This window comes from Phaethon aethereus, assembly GCF_964289735.1.
Source record: "Phaethon aethereus genome assembly, chromosome: 26".
Lineage (NCBI taxonomy): Eukaryota > Metazoa > Chordata > Aves > Phaethontiformes > Phaethontidae > Phaethon > Phaethon aethereus.
Genome location: NC_138602.1, coordinates 4037717 through 4056029, shown reverse-complemented (window position 1 = coordinate 4056029; position 18313 = coordinate 4037717). Strand labels below are relative to the sequence as shown.

Sequence of the window (18313 nt, the reverse complement as noted above, 5' to 3'; positions counted from 1 at the left end):
TTTGATCACTTCGTAAATCTGCAGTCACAGATCAGTGCTGCCATGATCTACAGCAAAAGGAGCAGTGCAGAGCTGCAAGGAGGAAGACTGTTCTGACACCGAGATCCACACTTTTTTTTTCATTTCCCCCAGCTGACCTGTTTGCATGAAAGGTACAAGATAGGTACAGTATTTACCCCACTCAACTTTAAGGAAACAGTGCCCGTAGCTGATCAGTGTAAATACTGCTGTCAAGACCTAACCCTGCACACCATAGTGATTTCTTGAACATGCATAATTCACCCAGACAAGAGACTGCTAATTTCACTGGAGTGAACCACATCCTTGCTACACAGAGGTTTGAACATGCTTTTTGTCTTCCATTTTAGGTAACAAAGTAAAATTAGTCTTATTGCAATCACTTTTCAGTTCAGCTAACAAGATCCCAAATAACCTACTTCATTCACAAGCTTTTATACCTATCACATCAATTCTTTCCTCACTGGGTTTCAGCAACCTCATGCATGAGTCTCCAAAAATAATTCATTCTGATTGCTTTCACCTCCTTTCATACCTGATGCAGGCCAGCAATCTAACTTCAACCCACAGAAGTCAAACTCCTCCTTACTGCCAAGTTAAAAGCCTCTAGACTTAGTAATATTCTGTGTGTCTTTGCCAATGATTTTTCTCTCAACTGCAGTTTGGTACACCCAGATCACCAGGACCAGGTTTGCTTACATTGCTTTAGTTCAACACTTTATTAGCTTATCAACGGGTAGTAAAAGGAGAAGAATATAAAGTACCCCTTTGTTTTAATAGTCTGTAAAACTTCATACCCAGAACATCAGTTCAATTTTTGTTTCAAGAACAAAAGTGTTCTAATTATGCACTTACATGCTGAATATATTAAAAAAAGAGGCAGAGAAATGCCAGTGAAGTTGGGTTTTGCCACTAAACAACTGCACAGGAACTTGCATAAGGCCACAGAGAGCAATCATTTCAAATTAAAATCAGTGGAGTTGGAAGCATTTAGCTGCCACTTCCACTGCAAGTAATGAATCACTTCACAGAAACATATGACACAGTTCTCCTCATGAACAGCCTCAGAATAGAGAACTGTGCTTTAAGGGAACTCTGAATAGTAACCTTACAGAAGACATTGTTATACAAGCTGGATCATTTTTAGTGGCTACTCATCAAAAGGAAGGCTGAGCAAGCCACAGACAGCAAGACAAACCACAGCACATCTCTGGTCAAGCTCTATGATCCCTCTGAGAATGTTTTTTTTTTCCCCATTAAATTTTCTTCATTCATTCAGGAGAGCTTATTGCAAGAACTCGGTCATACAGAAAGATGGACCAGTGAGCTCAAAGACCCCTCTCCTTTTCCTGTAATTATCATTGACTAGTAGCTAATAAGTCTGAAGTACCTTTGAAGTAATTATGCAAGTGTAAAGCGCTCTTAATCTGTAGAAGCTCAAACACCTTAACATATAGTAGAATCTACAGTAGACTGCTGCTCAAGGGGAAGATGAATCTCTAGCACAGACAGAAAAAAAGAACAGTGACTATTTTCCTCTCAAGTCAGACAGCCAGTTCAAGGGACAGTCTTGTGCAGACTTCCTTTCCCCCCTGCCCCCAGCAATTAGTTTCAGACACACAGTCTGGTATGATAGAGGAAGTCCTCTCAGTAAGCATTTTCGCCATAACAGCACCCTAAGAAATGCGGCACCAACTTTTTGGCCACACAGAAGAGCTGGTCCTAGGTCCTGACCTCTGACTTTACTGATGGACATTTCCTAACTTCATCTCCAGTCACTTCAGTAGCACCCTACTACTCTTAGTTACTTTCAGTTTATTTACTTGTAAATGTACTACATGAGTCCTAGAAAAAAACAACATGATCTTTAAATTCTTCCATCTGAGAATCAGAATGAGAATATCTAGTCATTACAAATAGAGGTTTGAGAACAACCTGCTGTTCTCCAACTACTTGTGAATTTTCTTGGAAAGGATATCAAATTCATTTGAGGATAATGCTGCTGTAGAAGAGACAGGCTTTGGTATACCTCTGATTTTTATTTCAAGCAACAGATTAGAACATAAAAGCAAAAGAGCATACAATGAACAGATTGTAAATGGGTTACCATATGAGTCCCAGTATTCAATTAAGGACAAGGTGTCATCAAACAACTGGAGGATTAGATTCTAGTGAAGTTGGCTTCCTCGCAAAGCAAGCATTTTCACGATGGTTCTAAAAGAAAGAAAGAAAAAAAAAAGAGTTACTGATAAAGAACGTATCATAGAGAGACTGAGAAGACGGTAAGTAATCAAAAAGCTAGATCAATTATATAGTCCAGTAGTATAGGAGCAAGGAAACGAACGCCAAACAAATTTCAGCTCAGTTTTTAGGTACATAAATTCAAATTTATCAAAGAAACAATTCGTACCGGAGGGATGGAATGGGAGCTATGCTGAAATAGGCTTGAAAACTATAGCGCGTAAGCACTTAAACACAGTGTTCTAATATAACACCACAAGCGTGACAGCAAATATAATTCACGGATAAACATCAAATGAATATTTACCATATTACCCTTGTACTCAGAAGGTACAAGACCAATCCTGCATCTAGAATATATCCGAAATTCAATTAAGCAGCTGAGGTAAGAATGGCAACAAAAAAAATCTGCTAGAAAATACCTCCTTACAGCAAAATACTCTACAAGTTTTGTCTCTGAGAAACACACAGGGGAGACTGATATCAGTTTAAGTCCTTGCATGGAGAACTAGAGTTTGGTAACAACCACCAGTCTGGAGGACAAAGCTGTAACACAAGTCCGTGGCTGGAATTCAAAACTAGACAAACTCAGGCTAACAGAAGGCATAAATGTCACCAGAAGGCTACCCTACACTGCAAAAACTTAATTGACACTAACAATGAGGCCCGATTGCTAAAGTGCTTTTTAGAAAAATCAGCCAGTCCCCAGCTACAGATGTGCCAAAAATTAGAAAAGTTAATTAGGTACCACCCTCTCATTTATGTCAAGAGTGGTCTGAACAGATGATTACAGTGATTCCTTCTAATTTTATGATCTCTAATTATTTAGAAAAGTTGTAAGCGATTGAAATATTTATTTAATGTAATTTGGCTCATGAAGCAAGCACAAGCCTGAATTCAGGTGCAGAGAATACTGGAAGAAAAAGGAGAAATACAACAGTAGAAGGTAATAATGAAACCGTATCAGTCAGCATGCAAAACAGCAAACTCGGGAAAACAGCAGCCTAACCACCACTGTTGAGTTCTTTCTGTAGATGGAAATTCTGCAGTTACCTAATTTTCTTTCAATATTCTTTCTTATAAGAAGCTCCCTTCTAATGCATGGGAAAAAAACCAAAGCTGTGTGTTAGAGAATTTAATAAGTGGGAGGCAGAAGCTGGGACTAAGTGCCCATCAACTAATTTTAGACTTCACATTCAGACTCCTTCCTGTTTTCCTTAAAATGTTTTACTTTTCCACAAGTCTTCTGTAACACAAGTATACACCTTCACAGCACTTAAAATTTACTAAGTACAGTCATCAGCATCTACAAAACACAGCAAAGTGTTATTTTCCACCATACTCCTGTTTTACAGATGCAAACACAGAGTTAGTCAAGCCGGGCAAGACAAAAAAGCTAGACATTCAAAGCTTTTGATTCTAACCTTTCATTCAAAACATTAGACTGTATTAATTCTGTGGGCATGAGTGGGGCAACAGCTGCATGGGATTAGTGTGTTAAAGGATATAGTGACATATGATTTGCACACATATATATGATTTGTGACAGTGGTTTCATTGTGCCAGTATAACATATGCAATCTAATGGTACTTATGTCAAGTGACATTGAAGTCAATCTGAAATAGTTCTACACAAATTTAAGCATAAGGTACCAGTCACAGGCCACCGTTACTCAACTATCCTAGAAGGATAGAACAGGTCGAGAAAAATGGAAGCAAGACTAACCAGTCTAAAATATCTTCTCGGGATTTTGTTACTTTTCCTTACCCCATCCTTTGCAAGTTCTACGAATGTTTTTTTTGTTAATAGCACTAACATTACAACCTTATACGGCAACAGTCTAATGCCATATTTATTTTTATATTACCTATCTATTAGTACTTTCATGTGCTTATAAAAAAATAAAACCCCACTGGTCTTATCAAACAATAATTTAAGTGAACATGGGGCTGTACTATTTAGTCCATCCCTGGAGGATTGCTTATACTTGCCACTTTAATTGCTGAGTAGGGCAACAATACTTTGTAGAAGAAATGCAGTAGGCTACATAATTTATCCTCAATCTGTAATTTTACTTTTTGCTCAGACAATGTTAATAGAAATATAAAACCAAAAATTCCAATTTTATATGGCAATTTTGATGGTATTTTCAGGTCTTCATTAAGCCAATAAATTTTTTTAATATGCATTAAAGCAAACATTGTCCACTTAATAATGTAGTAAAATTCTAGAAAAGAACTTCACCCCAATGAGCGCAGGGTATCTGTTTAGTTTAAATAAGGCTATAATTTGAAGCCACATATTTAGTCAATGAATCAGAGTGAAGCTAAAAAGGGAAAGCTGGAAAGCTACCATTACAGCAAAATTGTTGGGGATGAACTTTATAATATTCTAGTTCTTCACATTTTCATGCACATTTCCAGTGCTGCATTCCTCAAACTGAAAAAGATTCAAGCTTTTCCCATTGTTCGTCAAGTAAATTTCAACACAAAAGTAGAAACATATCACAAGTACTTGACCTTTAATGTTCTTGACTATCAGAATTGCCGGTGACCATCTGTAAAAGAGACCCCTCCATCTGACCAAACTGAAAACATTTAGCAATTTTAAAACTATTCAGCTATTACTTATCCTTGATTTCCAAAGCAAGAAATTTCCAGCAAGACAACAGGCTACAGAGACACCCGAAAATTTCCACAATTAACCGTGCACCACAGGTCAGGCAAAGGCCTCAACCCTTGCCTTACTTCACGTCATACGAACATACAGTTGCTGTTATTTTTTCCAGTATTCCAGACATTTGTAGATTACCTGAAAATTGCTTAGCATCCTAGTAACACTTCAATATTTTTCTTAGTCATCAAAAATTCTGCTGGACTAAACAACTTTAGATCCCTAGTGTTTTCTAACTAAAAGCTTTAACTTGGCTTTTTCTACTCCAAAAGGAGTAGTTCTGACTTGAGCACGCATATTTACAACACATTGGCTACTACCTTTGTAATCAACCCTGCCAGAGAAGTTACTGTCACAGACTGCCTAACAAAGGAGAAGCTGGACGGCAATGCAAGTAACACAACGTAATACAGGAAAAAACCAAAGCAATTACCTTCGTTACTGGCAGTTCCTTCTCAGTTATCTTCTCTCTACTCCCTATGGCCCTCAAGACCCTCCCAATCAATGCCCTCCAACCATCAAAGATGCAGATAGCTACTTTCTTGTAATGACTCACATGCACAATTTAACCTCAAGACAAGGACACCTTATCAGGCTTACAGTGACATTAAAGGTCTGTAGCATGTTATCACCTTACAAAAAGTGTCATGTCAGAGTTACAGATGTATGCTTGCTTATGATTCAGAGGAAGTGAAAATATGGCCCTGTTGACAAAAAAAGGAATGAAGGCAAAAAACCCGAGAGTGTTAGTGGCAAAGAATGTAAGCCAGAAGAACCTTGGAAACTATTCTGTCACCTTTTGTAGTTTTCTTAATTTTATCCCTAATAGCATTACAGCTGTCAACAAAGGAATTAAAAATCTCACTGGTCTAATGATGCATTTACACTGGTAAGAAATTTTCTTAAGAAACATCAGGTTGAACTTTTGTGTTATTTAGAGAAAAAAAATGAAAAGGGGGGTTAATCAGCAGAACATACACCTATCAAAAATATCTTTAAAAACAATGTTATTGTTAAACATTGTCTTTAAAGGAAGAGCACATTTTTCTGGGATCTGCATTGAGTTTCGTTTGGTAATCAGATACAAACAACACAATAAAGCCTAGATAAAAGCAACTCTACAATGCACACTTAAGTCACTTGATACATCAAGAAAATATAATATACCAGAGACAAAACGTCTGAATTCTTGCTTTCCAAAATAAAGACACTCTTAGCCCTTTCAGAAGGCAGATCATCTATTAAAAACTTTTATGAGGAAAAAAATAAAAATCCTTATCAGCATCTCAGGCTTTACTTCTCCTTGATATTAAAAAAAAGTAGGTCTTGTCTCTTAGAAATGTGATCAAGAAACACTTGCGGCCTTCAAATTCACAAAAGTACTGAACCACAAACTTTCTGTTGAATCATAATTTTTCACTCTTTTCCTTGACTGTTGAGATAGCTAATACTGTTGCATCTTTTAGGAATGTTTCTTTTTTAAATGCGTAAGATATGCGAATAATGGTATTTGACCATCTAGCTAGGAAAGGCCATATTTAGCCCAAGTAACATTCAACTATGTGCATGTGAGTCAAACAATTATTCATACACAGGATTATTCAAGAGGTCTAATGTTTGAATCATTATTTGTCAGAAAACTCAGTCTGTACAAAGCATTACTTTCTAGGTGAACCTCATTTAAATTCTTCATCAGCTGCATTTACTCTTCCTAAATTATTCAGTTTTGTAAGTGTTTTAGGTTCCACAGAAAAAGCACAAACCTATGAGTCTTCCCAATCTGATTGGACTACCCATTTACAGAGACAGCTGCCCTGTCACTGCAGAAACTACAACATTCAACTACTGAAAAAGTTTTTTGTTGAGACTAATGTTCAAGCATGGTGACAAAAAAAAACCAAACCCACAACCCCCACCAAACTCCAAACAACCTGGAGACATCAAATGAAGAGCAGGTAAAGAATCTCATTGTTAGTTCAAAGGCAAATATAACCAAGATTAAATCTTTTTAGAAAAGAGCCCCAATGAATCTTGAAGCTAATATGAATATACATATGCACTGAAAGTTCTCCATAGTGCTTTCCCTACATTAGAGTTTGTTCCTGACAAGATTCCGAGTTAAAGACACCAAAGGCAAAACTTGACGGGTGTGACACCAATATACTAAACCGGAATGCAGGGTTACCTCACACTGTTACTTTAGGGCAAGTACTTCAGTCATGTATTCCAGCTAACAGACCTGAAATCAGAGAGCTTCTAATTACCCATGACGAACTCTTAGTTGCAAACAGCTAGGTAGACAAACCGATACCAATCCACCTCTAGGAGTAACGTGGGAGGATGCTGATGACATCTTTGAAAGGCTAATTGCATTTGCCAGAAGCCTGAGATCATCTCCAGCCCTTTGCTGCAGTGCCATCCATTTCCAGAAGGTGAAATCAAAGAATACTGAACTTATTTACATCCAAAGTACTTCTCACTTTTCACAAACAGGACTTGCAAATAAAGCTGGGTAAGAATTTTGCCAAAATACTTACGGAGTAATAGAAAACAAGGCTAAAAATTATACTGGGAAGTCACCTTACATTAGGATCACGTATACGTATATCAACTGTCACAACAGTCATAAATCAGCACATTACTTTGATACTTTTAGAATACAAGCATGTAACACAAAGATATTCCCAGCTTGCAGAAGTCTTACTTCCCAGACATCGCAAATCCAAACTTACGAAAAAGACACAGCACTACCAAGATACAAACAGCTAGAGGCATATATCAATTCGGCAATGATGGTTACCACGACAAAGCACGACCTCAGCAGAGCAGCAGCGCTGATATCGTCAAGAGTTGCCCAAAAAGAAAGAAACAAAAGAACGCACGGAGTTTTAACGACTTTTCTGAAAGATGCCGAGATATTTGTACTAAAGTTTACAGGCTGTTCATACCGAGTTACAGACATCACGTGAAAAAGCAGAACGCTGCGCGGTTGTAAGATCAGTAAGCAGATGGAAGTTAACACCGTGCCCCGACCAACGGCAAGACCTTCCCCCTGCATCTCGCCTGAAACAGGAGGTACAGCCAGGCAGCGAGGCATGTGCCTTCCCTTAGGGCACGTCCAGCTCCTTGGGCTCATCTGATACAAAGCAACTCAGCGGCAACGCATCTGCCATCCCGCCCGTTACAAGCCCACGCAACCGCCCAGAAGCCAGGCACACCCCAGCCTCAGCCTGCTCCTCATCCCGGCCCCGGGCAGCACATCACCCCAGTGCCCGCCGCCCCGAGGCCCGGCTCCCGGGCCCCCAGGCTGCTGAGGGAAGCGGCGGAGCCCCACGACTCCCGCCCGCCAAACCCCCCGCCACACACCCAACACAGAGCTGCCCCCTCTACACACAACACAACACAACACAACACACACAGAGAGCTGCCCGCCGTCCCGACTCGGTGTGAGACCCGGTCCCTCCAAGGCACCGCCACCACAGAATTCGGCCACTCGTAGAGGAGAAAAGGGAAAGAAGGAAGGCAGGCAGGCGCACATCGGAGACACAGGGTCGTTCTATCGCCGCCGTTTACCTCAGCCGGTGCGTGAAGCGCTGACGACCCGCAACGCCGCCCGCCACAGGCCCCGCTCGCCACTTCCGGGTAGGGGGAGGCAGGGCGGCGCCCATTCAGCGCCGCGCGCGCACGGCGCATGCGCTCCACCCCGCGGCGGGGCCGTGCGACGCGCCGGGGCGGGAGGCGCGAAGAGTTACCCGGGGTTGTGGCGGCCAGTGCTCGGTTCGGCCGCCTCGCCTACGCCTGCGGCTCCCTGCACAGTTCGGGAACGGGTGCTCGTCGGGAGCCAGGTGTTTTCTGAGGCAGGGCCCTGCGGCGAGAAGCGGGAGTGGGTGGATTCCTGTCAAAACCAAAGAACCTCAGTGCCGTCCTCGGCTGGGTGCCTTGCCTCCCGGCGCTGTGAGGGCTCCTGCTGCGGAGGCGGCGGTGTTGCTGGTGCTCACCGCCCTTTTCCAGCGATTTGTTAGAGCACTGGCGCAGCGCAGAAGGTCCCTAGCGTCGTGTTCTTAGGTTCACCGGCTGAAGCTGTAGAAAGTGGCTACCTCCCACCTCTTCCGCCTCGGGAAGGAACAACGCTTGTGGTCTATCATGCTGTAGGCGTTGTCAGGCCCTCATTTCTTGCTTTACCCTGGTGTTGCGGGGAGTGCGGCAGTCCTCCGCAGGCGCAGCCCGGCTGGGAGGCACTCCCCTTGGGGAGGGCCCCGCGTCCCTGCGGTGTCTGTCCCGAATAGGCCGGCGGTGACGGATCGTTTCGTCCCTCCGCGCCGCCAGGGGGCGCGCGGCCTCTTCTTCCCCTAGAGCGCGGGGGCGGTGCTGCGCCTGCGCGGCGGTTCGAACGGAATGGCGGCTGAGGCGACGGGCGGGTGAGAGAGGCGGGAGCGTCTCGCTGTCTGTTTTCTCACTCGCCGCCTGCTGCTGTTGACATCTCCCGCTCTCCCTTTGCAGGATGTCCACGCTGGCGAGCGACTCCAGTACTACGGTGGCGGGCGGAGAGGCGTCTAAGAATAAGCGGAAAGGTAGCTGTTGGGGTGAGGGGGTAGCCCGCTCCGGCTGAGGCGCGGCGGGTCGCTGAGGCGCGGCGGGTCGCTGAGGCGCGGCGGGTCGCTGAGGCGCGGCGGGTCGCTGAGGCGGGAAGCGCGGCGACGGGCCCGGTTGAGCTCTTTGCTCCTTTTTCAGGAGGAAGAATCGTGAAGTCTCGCTACCTGCAGTACGATAAGAAAGACACCAAGAAGGTACTTGGACGCCTCGCTGCCGAGATTAGGCGTCGCTCAGCAAAGGATAGAAATGGTGTGAGGGGCGGCTTGGACGTGTGGCAGCGAGACCGAAGCAGAAAATGACTCTGCTGGGGTTATGGAGTAGTCGAGATGTGTTACTAGATGCAGACTGGAACGGGAATTTGGCGCTGTACTCGGGTGACTTGCAAAGCACCGAGACGCCCTGAGATTGTAGTTGTTTATTGTCAGCATTCGGGTTGGAAGTGAGATATATTCCTGATCACAATTACTACTTATGTTCAGTCTTACCTGTTTCTTGATTGTCAGGATACTTCAGCACATTCCTCTTCAACGTCTGCTGCTAAACCATCTTCTGGAGCTAAGCCAAGATCAGTTCTTCCTCAGAAATGTAAAACTTCTGCTGGTAGGTTTTACCAGAATTTAGAAGCCATTCTTATGTGAATTTGTATTTCCAACCTGTGGAGCTCTTAACAACTCTAAAATGTCGTTAAGAGACGATGTTTTGTATTACTTGCATCACTGCCAGTTACTATCTGTGTACAAAGGGAATTAAGAAACTTGATGTGGGATTAAGAAGCGTAAACCCAAGTGCATTAAACTGTTGTCTGGATGTTCCGATAGAAAACTAATCTGGAACTGAGTAATTATCTTGCCTTCTGCATAAGTCTTTGAACTATTCTTACCATGCCCTCACCATTGCTCTGCCTTTTTAATTGAATCTTTAATAAACCCAGTGCAAATGACTGAAAACTCCTGTCTGCAAAACAGTCCATTTTTATTTCTTTTGCAAGAAAATCCTGAGGAAATAACGTTATTCCCTTTTCACATCTGAATGTTATTGTTGAACTCTGAAATGTTTAAGAGGATAACGTTCTGAACTACCTTATTTCTAGGTAAGTTAGGGAGTATACAAATGATGTGTATAAAGTAAATGTGTAAAAGTTTGCATGAAATTGCCACATATTAGTGAAAACATATTATTGTGAACTTGTGCAGAATCTGTTCGAATTTAGTTTGATAACAGCTTCTTTCTACAGGTGTTGTCCCTAGCTCATTAAATAAGAGTAGTTTTGAGAAAGGTGACTTGCAGTCCACATTATTAGATGAAGATAAAATTAGTCGACCAGACCTTGATCTTTCAGCTATTAATGGTAAGCTTCCATTTATACTCCATTTCTTATTTTATTATTTTTAATGTATGTGCTGTAACTTGATAAGTAATCGTTGTATTCTTCTATAGTCAGAAAAGGATTTTGTTAAATAAGATGAATGTTATTTCAACTGTCTTTAAGCAGAGGTATTAAGACATTCAGGCTTTAAATTAATGTCTTGATTTTTAGTATCTTTTGGGTGCTCTGTTCTTCTTGTTTAAGATCAAATATTAAAGAACAAAGTATTCTCAAGTCATTCTTCTTCTAACAGCTGGGTGTTACAATTTTCAGAAGGGCTGATAACCTACCACATCTATTTGTAACTGTCACTTAAAGCTAAATGCTCATGTGATCCACATCTCATGAGTCTCATCAGAGCCAGAAATAGAGCACAAGTCGCCTTCACTGGTACACATGATAATTTTGAAATTATCTTTGCCTTTGAAGAACCTGGTGGTATGTTGACCTACCCTACATACTTTGGTAGAAAACAACAATAACTTTTCTGTTATGATACAGATAAAACTGTCTGCAAGAAGACTCCTCGTTCAAAATCTGCTTGCAAAGGAGATACAGGGGCAAGTCAAAAAACAAAAGCAGCGGTGAGTCTCACTGCTTTCATTTGTTAAGCATATTTATTTTGAAACGTGTGAAATGAAGATTTTCTGTTTGTCTTTAATCTTGATAACAACTATAACAACTTTGGGGTCCTGGGATGATCGAAAGCCGTCTGAGAGAAGTCAGAGGATAAGTCTGTTCTACTGCTAGAGATGTTTGTTTTATTTATCAGATGTCTCAACACTGACCAAAGTTTTGCTTCTGTTTCTTGTGGTAAAGAATCTGCTGCAATTGTAACATCCCCTCAAGTCAATTCTTTTTGTATTCCTGTCCGTGCTTTTTAATTATGTCATGTTATCTTTAAATATTTTCTAACCTTTTTTTGTACGAAAACTAATACTGATTCAACCTAATTTGAAGTACCTTATTTAGGGATCTCATTCGATGTAGCACTGAAACTTCAAGTTCTCTACTGGTATAATGAAAATCTGCTGAAAATGTTATAAAATGTGGTGGAACAAAGAAGTATACTTAGTTAACATGTACTGTTTAAAAACCCAAACTTTTTTAATCGAGCTCACTGTTGTTGATGATGATGGTTATTCTGGGCACAAATTGGACTTTCAGTGATTTATTCAAATATTGAAAAAATAATTGTTTAAATACCAAAATTGATCTAGTATATTCTTTTCTGAAGGGAAAGGGTTCTGATGATTTGATCGAAGAGCTGGAGTCGCAAACACTGCTTTTAACTTACCTAAGAGTAAAGGTGAGAGTCAGTCCAGTATTTGGATATCAAGAACTTGATACTGAGGAGATTTTTAATTTCTTGATTCTGGTTTCTGATCTGTAAAAGTTAGATTTTTGTGATTTTTATATACTTATGGTTGTAAAACTGTGTGACTTGCTTTGAAAACTCTCTTAGAGTGAATTCAGTGCCAGTTGATTAAGCTGGTGCTGGTTCTTTGTGAAGTAGGGGTATACAGAAGTTTTGGGAAAACCATGAGTAGGAGTGTTTGGAGTTCAAGGCCGTAGCAGTGACTCTGTTCTTGGTTCACTCAGTGTTGTATATGTATATTTTTCCTTCACAAAAAATATTAGTGGGGATCAGGGACAAAGATGGAGGAGGGGGCCTTTAATTATAATGTACTGTGCTTATTGCATGAGGTCTCTGATTCATTAGTTGAAGCTCTTTGACCTTGTCTGAGGCTTGCATTTGTTTCTTCAGAATATGTTCATAAAGATGTAGCATTACTTTAGTTGTGAATATCTTTTTGGATGTAATAGGCAGGAAAAAATCTTGCTGAGCTGGAGAAAAAAGCAGAAGAAAACTTGTTAATGTTGTGTGAAGAAAAGGAGAGACAACAGGAGAAGCTCTGTGAGTTGAAGCGTGAAATCCTACTCAAAGAGATCGAGCAGAAACTTGATGATGCGTTAGACAAACAGGTAGGCTTTATTACAATTTACGCTTCTCCTATATTTAAAGAAGCTCACTTATGAAGTCGTCCTTTATCCAGAGAGGATTTCTCTGCTTCTGTGGCCTGCTGGGGTACAATTTATGCATCTTAAAATAAATATCTACTTCCTGTTGTGGCATGTGATGCTCTCTAGTAACCTAAGCAAATGCCTTTGTCACGCTTTTGGTTGTCCCTTGTGGATAGGCAGGAAGGAGAAGTTAGAGCTATTAGGCAAGGGGCAGCAACAATGCCCCGGTTGCCAGAGCAGTTTACAGCTGATGCACAGGAGATGCAAGTATCTTAAAACCACGGGAACATCCTGCAGTTACACAACTACAGCTATGGCTAGAGCTGAGATGCTCACCCTTAGATGAGAAGTGAACATCTGTTCTTCATTTGTCTTACTTTTATATGTTAGACAGCAATAGTTCTGGCCTGGTTGTAAGAAGGCAAGTTTCTAATGAAGTTCTTCGTAACAGACAATCTTAGAAGCTGAAACCTCCCCTCTTTTTCAGTATTTTGTTGATTCTGTTGTGTCAAATGAAAAGGTAGTACTTTCTGAATAATTGATTTTCAAAACTGAACCTATGTTTGCTTTTAACAAATATGCATTGCAAAAATTAAACAAGACTTTTGTCTTTTGGTGAAAACACTGTTAACTACAGTCAATGTATCATGTCTAAAACACTTTGTCTGCTGTGTTGCTAATATCTCTGAGCTACATTAACAAGGAAACTGGTATTGACCTAGGCGTTTTGGGGTGTTAGAGGAAAACTTATTAAATAGCACGATAGGAGTATCATACCACAAACTTCTTGAATTCCTGTCAACGAGCATTTCAGAGTGGTACCTGGGGGTTTTTATAACACATTTTTTTGTATTGAGGCAGGTCTGTCTGAAAAAATGGCTGCTTTTGAAGAAGTGTTGGTTCATCATGTGTCTTTTTCAGATGGAAGTACTTTCTCCCCTTGTTCCTGTTTGTGAACAGTTTAAAGACCAATATAAAAGCTTTGCAGTTTCCCTGGATGCCACTAGACATGAATTACCCATAAAGAATATTCACATAGAAGGAGATGTGCTAACGTACCTTGGTATGAAAATTGGATTAATGGAATTTATTTTCAAAAATAGTGTGTTTTGGTATGCTAAAATTCTTACTTTGTTACTTCTAGATCTATCTGTGGCCACTGGAGGAATTTTGTGTGCTTTCAGAGCTTGTATGGACACTGGGCTGCAACATTAGTCATGTGTTTTGCTATGAATAATTCTTGTCTCTGTTTAACCATTAAACTGCACTTGAACAAGTTTTTTATCTTGCAGCAGGAAAAAAATTAACTTCCTAAGCTAGGGCACTCTTCATACGCACTTTCTTTAGCAAGTTTCGGTGTCTTTTATCTGTATTCATGACATTCATCCTCCTTTCTCATTCCTAATTGGGTGAGCAAGTTGTAGAAATACACTGATCTCTTCTTGTTTCCGTGTTTGAGGGATAAAGTCGTGTGAGTAGACTTGCTCATGTTTCCTGTAGAACTAGAGATTAAATATATCGTGTGATGTCTTGAATCAGGAAATGTTTAACAAATTAGTACTTGTGTTTTGTATTGAAGTCTGGACAAAAAGTTACATTTTTAAACTGGTGGTCTGCAAGAAGTGAGGCTCTTAAATAATGTGCAATATTCTTGCTTACACTTTAGAATAAATGGAAAAGGTTTATTGAAGAACTTAAAATTCTTGCAAGTAATTTTGAAAGGAAAAGATACGCATTTTTGGTTTGTGAATGCCAAAGGAAAGGACTGGATAAATTTTGTTTTGGGGGTACAAGCCAATAGCAATATATGTAACTGGCCAGGGAATTTTTTATGTTTAAAACTTGTCTTTTCTCTTGCATTTCTGTCTTGTAAAGATCTTTGACATACTATAAATGAGAGCTTGATTAGCAATTTTAACAGCGTGTTGCTGATGTTAGTCACAATAGCTACAAAATAATTTGGCTTTCCCAGTTTTCTCATGCTATGTTTGTAAAAGCTGAACGTAGTTTTCCATCATCAAGTTCACCTGTGTTTGTGGTTACTGCAGCTATCAAGTAATCTTGTATTAACTGATGCCACTGCATGCATGTTTGAATAATATTTTTAACGTCTCGTATTGTAGATGAACTGCGAAAGCAGTTAACTATCACACAGGAACTTCTGACAGAAGTTATGCCAAGCTACTCAGAAGGAAGTGAAAAAGCATTTAGTGTACTGAAAGAGCTTAAAGAAGTGTCTCAGAAACTGGATAAAGAGCTTCAAAGGTATTTGCAACAATCAGGTGGAAAGACTTTTTGGCTAAATATTCAGAGGAAAATCTATAGATCTTGCCAGAATATATCCAGAATGTACATCGGGGGAGGATTAATTGAGGGATAGTAGCACTAAGTTTAATTCCATTTGTAGCCTACCCTACCTACAATCAAAGTGAAGATGCTTGGGGGTTTTTTGTTTGTGTATTCTAAGTGAAGTACTCCAATGTGCCATTCGCTGACACTTTAGCTGAGAATTTCAGTGAGCAAGAATAGCCCTGGTGAAGTGCAAATATGTAGGAGAGTTAGAGAACTCCAGGAGACAGAAAAGTGAACTGGAAGCACTATGTCTTAAATAATAACCATACAAATATATCATCCTTTAGGAGGTACGAGGAGCACAGAAAAGGGGTTTTTTTTGTCAGCAAATAAAAAGCACTGCTGAGAGGCTGAGGAAGAAATGAAAAATGATAAATTTCCTTTCCTTTCTTAATTTACCTGGAAGAGATTGTAGCTAAAATTTTTGAAGACTGATAGACAATGAAGCCATGCATCTCCTGATCCTGTAAACTGCCCTTCCTCTCCTCCTATTTCTAGCCTTTGGGAAGAAAACTTAGATTTTACAATTTTTTTCTGGTGGCTGCATGGTAGGAGAATGATACAAATGTCTAGGCACATAGCCTTTGAGGTTAGGCAGAAGTTATTATCCTCCAGAGTAACTGATTTTAGCTTGCTTCATTTGTTCCAGGAGCTTCACACAAGTGCAGAACCTGTCATTTGAAGTTAGCAAAGAAGTTTCTCTGCATAACCAAAGCGTATGCGAAGAGAATCATGGACTAGATGTTGTGAAACACTGGTACTTCAACTAAATTTGTGTATTGTTTTACTAATGGGTGGGTACTAAATCAATGCCAGCAGACTTGTTATCTTTTTACTACTCGTATGAACATATAAGTTGTCCAAATTTTCAGTTATACCAGAATATGAAACCAGCAGCATGTATGCTTACTAATACAAGAAACGAAGTTTTCTTCTGCATGCTTGTTTGTAAGAGGACATTTTTTTTTTTTTTTTTTTTAAAACATGAATTTCTGTGACACCTTTCTCATTGCTTTCTGCCTTGACAATACTGGAAGGTAAATAATAAGAAATTCTTAGCAAATATGACCTATGTATTCTTAAATGTCTTGGTTTACTTTCTTGGAACTGGCTTCAAGTGCACTGATTTGCGTCTTTTTCCCCAGTAAAGTTCCTTTGAGGGCAGCATATCGGAATATAGATGTGGTACTGTGCATTTCCTGATCTCATGAGGAGGATATGTAGGAATGTACAATGTGATCGTGGGTCACTCGGTGAACAGCTTCTGGATGAACTCTTAATTGTCCTGTATTTCTGGATTTGCTGAGTGGAAAAGCTACGTGGGTAGCAAATAAATGAGGCTGATTTATTGGAAGGAGCCTGGTCACTTGTAACAAGTGAAAAGTTTTGGTAACTTGTTGCCTAATTGTCTTGGAAACAAATTATTAAAGTTATAAATAGTTTTGTATTGAACTGACACCTTCTCTTTAAGGACTTTTTTTTTTTTTCTCCATAATAAAGACTATTTCCACTGCTATATCAATAAGAGCCTTCATGTTTGGATACCTTCACTGATCTCCTACAGAAGCTTTTTTTTCTGTCTGGGCTTACATAGGGCTAATAGTACGCAATACAGGCAGTGATGGACTTACAGGCACTAACCAGTCCCAGTGGCAAGCCATGACCTACTGACAGTCAAAGTGCTGAGGCCAGAAGATTGTGAATGTGGAGAGAAAACTCAAACCTAACTACTGAGTAAGTGCCTGAGAAAGAGTGTGCTCTGTTACGAATGTACATGCCAGATGGTACAGGTTTTTTCAACGTATTTTCCATTTTTATACACAGCATGCATTTCTCTCTGAAAGACATGCTGTATCCTGTATTTTTCACCTGTGGAACCTCTTTCTGTGATGGTTTTTCAAAATTTTTGCTTTGTATTGTCTGCGTAGTGGTTTCTGGCTTAAACTGTGTCTATAAAGCTTTTTGGCCTGCTCAAAAAATATTTGGAGCATTCTCCTTAAAGTGCTATTCAGGCTTTCTCCCTGGTATTACTAAGGGTCAAACTAGATTCTTTCCTCCTTTTATGAAAAAATAGGAGTAAATTTAAGCTATGGTAACTGGATCAGGAAGATGTGCAGTGCACTGGATGAGACTTCAATATATAACAAACTATTAAGACCATCCTTGCATATAATATCAGCGTCATTTTTTTCACAGCAACTTATCCATGAGCCAGTGGGAGGGCAACGTGTTATTTTAAGATATTCATCTGTTACTACTTCTTCCTCAAAGGTGTTAGATGAACTGCACCTAATAGTTCACCTGTGTGTGCTGCCATTCAGTCCATGAGCCACAGATGCTGCACACAGCAGGATCACGCTCTGGGCCAGGAACGTGAGGTGCACCTACGAAGTTGGCCACTGGATGGGGAACTTTGCTAAGCAGTCGTCACAGGTTAGCTGCAAATTAGTGGTCATTTTTGGTGGATGGAGATCTCGGTAGAAAGGCTCCTAGATGATGAAGCTGCTGGTCAAACAACCGTTTTTCCTAAGTTTGGGTAATTGCTAGGATGTGTGTCCTCATGCCTTTAACCTGCTTACTGTGAGTCGTTCTGAGACTTGGAAAGTTAAGAGAGGTCCTTTTAAATATGAGGGCGAGGGATGAAATGAAAATCAAGTCTACGGTGTCTTGATAATTCTGTCTCTGCACAGACACAAGTCAGAATATCTTTCCTAGCGTTTCTTTATGGTAGAACTCATTGCTGGTCTAAAAAAAAATTATTTTTTTTTAAGAGATACTCTTAAATGAAACCCATTTTCTTCAGTCAAGTGACTTTCTATCACTGAGATACTATTGTGTGTGTATATATATACACACCCAAATGTTACTTAAGCAACAGACAGCAATACAAATTTTCACTATAAAGTTGAAGTGGAATGCTATTAGTTTGTATTAGTTCTCTTCCCTGAAGAAGGGTGGTGGAAAAACGTTCTGCTTGCTGTGATCTCAGTTAAAGACTAAATCTTTTGGGAAAGTAGTTTGTCCTTGCTTCTGCAGGTGGCAGT

At 40.2% G+C, this 18313-nt stretch overlaps 1 protein-coding gene across 1 annotated transcript; it reads left to right on the top strand.

Annotated features, from left to right (window-relative positions):
• Positions 1-9328: 9328 nt before the first annotated feature.
• On the top strand, positions 9329-17004 carry HAUS8 (HAUS augmin like complex subunit 8; the record flags this gene model as incomplete). The annotated part of the gene is made up of 11 exons (XM_082010946.1): positions 9329-9351; positions 9434-9504; positions 9665-9720; positions 10030-10126; positions 10761-10874; positions 11394-11476; positions 12130-12201; positions 12720-12878; positions 13839-13980; positions 15041-15182; positions 15919-17004. The coding sequence occupies 11 exons, from the start codon at positions 9329-9331 to the stop codon at positions 16037-16039; spliced, it is 1080 nt and encodes a 359-aa protein (XP_081867072.1). The 3' UTR covers positions 16040-17004.
• Between the last annotated feature and the right edge of the window lie 1309 nt (positions 17005-18313).